The sequence below is a fragment of the Vigna unguiculata genome, chromosome 9, assembly GCF_004118075.2.
Source record: "Vigna unguiculata cultivar IT97K-499-35 chromosome 9, ASM411807v1, whole genome shotgun sequence".
In the NCBI taxonomy this organism is placed as follows: Eukaryota; Viridiplantae; Streptophyta; class Magnoliopsida; order Fabales; family Fabaceae; genus Vigna; species Vigna unguiculata.
This window is the reverse complement of record NC_040287.1, coordinates 35,012,577-35,020,346: the sequence shown is the minus strand read 5'-3', so window position 1 is coordinate 35,020,346 and position 7,770 is coordinate 35,012,577. Positions and strand designations below refer to the sequence as shown.

The 7,770-nt window shown below is 31.8% G+C and overlaps 1 protein-coding gene across 1 annotated transcript; it reads right to left on the bottom strand.

Annotated features, from left to right (window-relative positions):
* Positions 1-886: 886 nt before the first annotated feature.
* On the bottom strand, positions 887-4,988 carry LOC114195946 (phospho-2-dehydro-3-deoxyheptonate aldolase 1, chloroplastic-like). The gene is made up of 5 exons (XM_028086398.1): positions 4,366-4,988; positions 4,005-4,282; positions 2,166-2,442; positions 1,775-2,020; positions 887-1,377 (listed from the first exon to the last, which is right to left on the bottom strand). The coding sequence occupies exons 1-5, from the start codon at positions 4,864-4,866 to the stop codon at positions 1,126-1,128; spliced, it is 1,554 nt and encodes a 517-aa protein (XP_027942199.1). The 5' UTR covers positions 4,867-4,988; the 3' UTR covers positions 887-1,125.
* Between the last annotated feature and the right edge of the window lie 2,782 nt (positions 4,989-7,770).

Here is a 7,770-nt window from a genome sequence, read left to right as displayed (position 1 = left end):
AATAAATTTTATAAATTGTTGATGAACTTTTGAGATATAGGTATAACTTAGATGTCAAAGTTCATAATAACTCAAAAATAACCTTATTTAAAAAATAGGAGAGATAAACAAACAAATAAAATTTGACACTAAACCTTATATCTATAAATAGTGGCATGTTAAACATGTTCTACCATTATTTTTTTCCCTTAGTCAAGCCAAATTAACCTCACCATTAAAACATCGCTTATTATGTGTCAAAGTTCATAATAACTCAAAAATAACCTTATTTAAAAAATAGGAGAGATAAACAAACAAATAAAATTTGACACTAAACCTTATATCTATAAATAGTGGCATGTTTAACATGTTCTACCATTATTTTTTCCCCTTAGCCAAGCCAAATTAACCTCATCATTAAAACATCGCTTATTATGTGTCCTACATCAATAACTCATAATGGTCTCCAAAATCTCTCACCATAAAAAAAGCTATTATGTTCTCTTAGAAATTTAGGATCACATTCCAAGGCATTTATAATTTTTCAAAAAAAAAAAAATGCTCTCGTCAATATGGCATGGTTTTAACCTATCACCCTCCACGTGCTAATCTTCAAAAAAGGTATACCAATTAAATTCGCGTGATCTCTACTTGCTAAAGTTGTCCTCCTAGGTTGTCTATCCTCCTCCATGGGTAATAAATCTATGTTTTTTAATACTTCAGTTACCAGTACAATATTAAAAGTTTATTATATATTATGTAATATTAAAATAATAATAATAAGGAATAAATTGATAAATACATAATTTACGTACATATTATTAATAAAAATATAAATTAACTCAATTCGAAAATGAATATTAAAAAAAAAAAGTATCGCTTTACCTGTAAATACTCACGTAAAGAATAAAGTGCACAAAGTAAGCTTGACATCTAAATGGTTCATGTCCAAGTTTAATAACATTTACGGATACTTTTTTGATAAACACTTATTGATGCCTCTTATTTCTCAGTCCCTGAGACAGTACAGTACCTATAATATATATCTCCTTTACGCTCCTACATATATTGTGATAACTTTTGTTGGTCCATATAATAGAATTCACGGAAAAAGAAGCAAACCCTCTTTGTAGGCATTGAATAATCCTACAGAGAAAAGTTAGTGGCGATCCTACGCTTTCGGAGGCGTTCAGAAATTATGAAAGCAAGCTCAAGAGATTGCGAAGCATTAAGCCTGGGATCACAGTGTGTGTGGTAACGTGAGCCCAGATCATTGAAGGTAACAGTTCTCGACCCACCAATGCACTCAGTCACATTCTGACCCGTCATCTCTAGATGAACCCCACCTGGTTGGCTTCCTTCCTGTTCATGCACGTCCAAGAATGCTTTCACCTCCGCCTGTTCAATTAGGTCAAAATCTACACATAATCAGCTATCAACTACCAAGGTTGGCACTTATGATATACATTGCTTTCTCCAAGTTGGCTTTCAATGGCTACAGACCAAAACATAGGCATCAACGATCAGACAACAAGGTTGGCAGTCTTATGATGTTGCTTTCTCTGAAGTTGGTAAGACTTCAAATTCAAAACCAGACAAGGTTGGTTCAATTGCCCGTTGAAAAAACAAAACCTTACGATTAATTTCTGTTGACAGCTATCAATCCAGCTTCTAATTATTATATATGTAACCTTAATGTTTGGTAGCCAACCTCTGAACTAGTTCAGATATCAAATCTTTAGCGATTGTCACTACGAAACAAATTATAGTGGAAGGCAAGACTATTATTACGTACCCTGATGGCATCAAAGGGGCGAGTTTTGAGTCCACACGGAGCCTTTATGGTGTTTCCATGCATAGGATCGCTGACCCAAGTTACAGTATGTCCAGCTCTGCGTACTGCTCTGATCAGATGTGGAAGCTTGACCCTCATATTTTCAGCTCCCATCCTCGTGATCACAGTTATTCTCCCGGCTTTGTTCTGGGGGTTCAAGATGCTGATCAATCTAACAAGCTCATTTGGATCCATCTTATCACTTACCTGCCACACGATACCGTTTTATTTCATCAATCATAAAAGTATCTAACTTGAACGAAGCAACTCAAGAGAGTTAAGACTAAATCTAGGTCAAAATACCAATAGAATGAAATGGGTTTGCATGCATTTAGAAGAAATATGTGAAAACCTTGATTCCGAGAGGATTGGCAACTCCTCTTAGAAACTCAACATGAGCACCATCGAGTTGCCTGGTCCGTTCCCCAACCCAAAGCATATGCGCGGAGCAGTCATAGTAGAGACCAGAAGTTGAATCCAACCTTGTAAGTGATTGTTCATATGGCAATAACAGACATTCATGTGAAGTCCAGAACTCAGTTGTTTTCATTACAGGATGTTCCACCGTGAGGCCTGCAGCAGCCATGAAACCAAGGGCCTCATCGACTCGGTGTGCAAAGTCTAGGTACCTGTCATGCCAAACAGATATTTAGCGTGTGTTTGGTAACACTTCGTGGAAGTTCGAATCGATTCTTCCTTCTCGTTACTTGAAATTTTTAGTTAATTTGACGGGAATTGATATATTGAAATATGACAATGATATTTTACCACCAAAAACAAAAGTTACTAATAGTATGGTTTACGGATGAAATGTTTATTGAAAAAATGTTTTATCTTTCTTGTCATTTTGTCCATTTTGACCTTTATCTTTATATTTATTTATTTTTTCCAAATCCAAAGTTAAAATATTAAGACTTTTTAAAAATACGTTATTTAAAAAATAATAAATATTATTAATACCAATTATCATTATAAAAATAATAATATTGTTAATATTAATTGTATCATTATAGTTACTGTAAATTTATTAAAGTTAACATATAATTAGTTTTTTTTGAATAATATATTTTAAAAGTTTTAATATTTTGACTGTGCAGATAATTTTAAAGTTAAATAAATAAAGAAAAAAAGAAAAGGAAAAAAAATACACAAACATTATTATATCTCACGGAAACAAATATCAGCATTCTAATTTAATCCAGCCCCACCCCCAATATATATATATATATATATATATATATATATATATATATATATATATATATATATATTACTGATATCATATAACATATATGCCAAAAAAGTATTGTGGAAGACATAAGGTTCAAAACTAAAAGTGTCGTAACTTCAACAGCTAAGAAGACTAATTCGCAAACACTGTTTTATGCAAAGGCATTAACGAAGTTTTTTTTTCTTTTACATATGCAAACTTTTACAAGTTATGTGAGAAGAGCAACTAATGTTTGTGATTTAACAACTTTTGTCTTTTTAACCCTTTAGGAAAACCAACAAAAGTTGGGCAATGCAGACCTTCCGAAAAATAAACAGGAAACGTGATTTGGGAAAGTGTAGCACAACACATTTATTATGGAAAGGAACATTAGCAGAAAAACTTAAAACTAGAATGTAACGTAACACAAACATTTAATAATATTTAATAACTTTATCACATTATTTAAATTTTTTTATAAGACATGACAATAAATAATGTCACACGAATTTTTTTATTTAAAGAAAAGGAAAAGCAATGATGTCAAACGTTCAATTCACCTATACTTTTCACCAAATGAATTGTCTATATTTAAACAGTATTTTAAAATAGAACTTATATATTTAACTGGTACTAATAAAGTACAATTAATTACAAAACTGAATATTTATTTAAAAATCATAAACTCGCAACCAAAAATATATTTTTTATTAAAATTAAAAACTCACAAATTGTTTTGGCGAAAGACAGTGTAGTCTGTACACAAAACACAAACACAAACCTCCTGTGTTTTAGTTTAAGGAAAGGAAAAGGTGGTAGCCTGGTAGGGTTTGTTTGGTATTTGGTAGCGTAGATACAATAAAAATGAAAAGAACGAGACAAGTGAGTTGAGAATGAGTTACTGGGAAAGAGGACAAAAAAAAAACGTAAACAGAAGCGATGGAAGAAAAAGAAAAAGTAGTTTTTGGGAGTGGGACGCACCTGTCTCCTTGTTCGCTGTGCTCTGTGAAGTCCAAATTCCATTGACCAACCCTTTGCATAGCGGCGTAGCCTCCAGTTGCGAAGGCCCTCAGAAGATTCAGAGTGGCAGCGGATTGACTATACGCTCTGATCATCCTTTCAGGATCCGGAATTCTAGCTTTCTCTTCAAACGCATCTCCGTTCACGTTATCACCTCTGTAACTAGGAAGTTTCACCCCGTTTTTCTCCTCTAACTGCTCCGATCTCGGTTTCGCGAACTGACCCGCCATTCGTCCCACCTAACACAAACACTCCAACGCAACTTCATTACCAATTATTTGAAGAATCTTAAGAAAAGAGAGTGGAGATGGTGTAGTGGTACCTTGATAACGGGCATCTGGCCCCCGAACATCATAACCACACTCATCTGGAGGAGGATTCTGAAGGTGTCGCGGATGTTGTTGGCATTAAACTCCTTGAAGCTCTCGGCGCAGTCTCCGCCCTGGAGGAGGAACGCTTTCCCGACGGCGGCGTCGGCGAGGCGCTCCTCCAGGTTGCGAGCCTCTCCGGCGAAGACGATGGGAGGGAACGTTTCGAGACTCTTGAGCACCGCCTGGAGCTTCTCTTGGTTCGGGTATTCCGGGAGCTGGAGGGCCTTTTTGGACTTCCAGCTGTCCACGGCCCACTTGGCGTCATGCCTCGGTTGCTGCTGTTTGCCGTCGGTTACTACATTGACTGGGTTGTCGGCTGCGTGAACGGATTGGATGGGCCTGGGCTTGGGCCCGAGAACGGAGTAGCATTGGGTGGTGGAGGAAGGCAAGAGAGGGTGGGTTGGAAGAATGGATTTGGTTTGAAGGAGAGAGTTGGAAGCGGCGGTGGCCATTTTTGTTGCGTGTATAGGGTCTCTCACGGTGACAGATAGAGACACACAGAGGATCTTGTCGCAGACCTAGAGAGAAAAAGAGAGAGTGGTGATGGTTTTCTCAGATATACTTCCACAGGAGGAACGGGGCTTTTATAAGGAGAGAGGTTGTTGTTGGGAAAGGGTATTTTCGTCCACAATTGGGCAGGGGTATTATGGGGAGTGTTTAATCCAGCAAAACATTTTATTTTATAAACAAAATATGTGAGAAATAAAATTTACCTTTGGATTTCATTTTGTGAGAAAATTGGAAATAAAATATGTGTTTTAGACTAAAATGTATTGTTCTTTTTTATTTATTTAATTTTGAATGTCGTTATACTAACGTTTGATAAATAGTGTTTTGCAGATAAAAAAAAATATCTAGGTGATGTTTAAATGAGAAAATTACTATATTTAAAAAAAAAACTAGAATTAGATGCATCGTAATTAATTTATCTTGAAAGCAAAAAAAATATATAAAGTATTTACATGATCAAATGCTGTATTAATTTGCTTTCTTTTTTACATACATCTAACCATAAGAGTCATGTCCTTATAAAAGAAATATAGAAAGAGATGAGAGAAACATTGTGTTGGGCCATTATGTGATGTCGAGGACAAAAAGAAAAAAGACGTCGGAGAAACTTCAGACAATGACAAAAACCAAAATGTACTTTGACATAAATACTTTTTATATCTTTCACTCCTCTTCTCTTTAGAGATACAAAAGAGAAATAAAAAAAAAAAAACTTTTTGTTAGAATCATTTTATTTCTATAAAGAATTGTAAAATAGTAATTATTTAAAAAAAATGATAAAAATAATGACAAAGAGGTTCACTGACAAATAAAATTTACATACATACAATAAATATATATATATATATATATATATATATATATATATAACATCATTATCGTAACTAAAAATGAGGATTACTTTTAGAATTTCCATTATTAAATTATTTTGATGACAATTCCAAAACATATATAGTTAAGCATTACACTTGGTTACAAAATTCTAAAGTAATATAGTACCCACCGAAATTATAAATTACGTATTTTACATTAATGGAAATATTAATTAATTAGTTACGCTTAGAATGTAGAGGCCAAGGAGTTTTTATTACTTTCATTCTAAAGCTTGATTATTTGAGATTATATTTAACTACGACATAGTTGTTTACAAAGCTTACATGAATTTATAAAAGATGTTTAAATTGGATTTCTTCCGACAATAGTATAATACGTTAAAAGAGTAGCAATAATAAGATTGCACTTAAAATTTGGTATAAATACATATTTGGTACCCAAACTTTATTGGAAAGTTCAATGTGGTATCCGAACTTTAGGAATGTTCAAATTGGTACCCAATTTTCTAAAGAGGTTCAATTTGGTCCTCTCCGTTAGATTGGAGTTAACACCGTGTCCGTACAGGACACGTGTCAAGCCATCAAATTTCTTTTTTTTTAATTTTTTTTTTCAAAAAAAATAATTTTTTTTTCAAAAAATTTAAAAAACTGTCACATGTCAGTTTATCATCGTGTCACGTGGCAGCTTACAAGCATGACACGTGGCAGTGTAATAGTTGTTTTCAATTTAGTACCCAATTTAAATTTTTGGTTCAATTTAGTACCCAAATTTTTTAAAATGATCCAATTTCGTCCTTTCCTATTTGAGACCAAATTAGTAAATAAGCTTAATTATAATTTATATAAACATGTTAAAATAATTGTTTTGAATTTATACATCAAATCACTACACCTAAATATTCAAATTATTTTATTTTTTACAAGTGTAAAAAATTTCATGTATAAAAAATTACAAAGGTTAAAATGAAAAAAATAAAATAATTTAAGTATTTAGGTGAAATGATTTGATGTATATATATTAGAAAAAATTATTGTAACATGTATATATAGGTTGTAATTAAGCTTATTTACTAATTTGGTCTCAAATGGAAGATGATGAAATTGAATGATTTTAAAAAATTGGGTACTAAATTGAACCAAAAATTTAAATTGGGGTACTAAATTAAAAACAACTATTACACTGCCACGTGTCATGCTTGTAAGCTGCCACGTGGCACGATGATAAACTGACACGTGGCAGTTTTTTTAAATTTTTTGAAAAAAAAAAATAAAAAAAAATAAAATTTCATGGCTTGACACATGTCCTGTACGGACACGGTGTTAACTTCAACTTAACGGAGAGGACCAAATTGAACCTCTTTAGAAAATTGGGGTACCAAATTGAACATTCTTAAAGTTCGGGTATCACATTTAACTTTTCAAAAAAGTTTGGGTACCAAATGTATTCATACCTAAAATTTATATACAGGGAATTCTAAAAGAAGGAACTTAATGGGGAAAATTATTATTGCTTTTAAACAATGGGTATAATATATTGAAAATACCAACAGCATAATGAGATTGCATTTATAAATAATCAAAACTCTCACTTTTAATTAGATCATCGATCAGTGTCGGCCGAAAAGGTAGTACGTAACCAAAATTTTTATATTAGTTTATGGGTTTTGTTAAGGATACATAATTAATATACATTGAAATCGATATATTATATAAATAAATATGATATTAAATAAAATCTTCGTATTAATATAATTTATTTTATTTAAAAGATAAAATATTCATAATTATTATTTATAATTATTATTTTATTTTATTTAATATTTATAAATATAAATAAATAATAATTGAATAATAAAATAAATATATTTTAATATTATTAAAAATTATACATAATTAAACATAAAAAAATTTAAATTAACAAAAAATATCTTAAATATCTAAAAAATGTATAAAATAAATTTAAATTAATAAAAAAATAATATTAAACATCTAAAAATTTAAAAAGAAAAAGTT

Coding starts and splice junctions, on each gene's coding strand:
- LOC114195946 (XM_028086398.1), bottom strand. CDS start 4,866: ATGGCCACCGCCGCTTCCAACTCTCTCCTTCAAACCAAATCCATTCTT. Junction 4,283..4,365: donor GCCAGATGCCCGTTATCAAG/GTACCACTACAC, acceptor TGTTTGTGTTAG/GTGGGACGAATGGCGGGTCA. Junction 1,378..1,774: donor GCCCCTTTGATGCCATCAGG/GTACGTAATAAT, acceptor CTAATTGAACAG/GCGGAGGTGAAAGCATTCTT.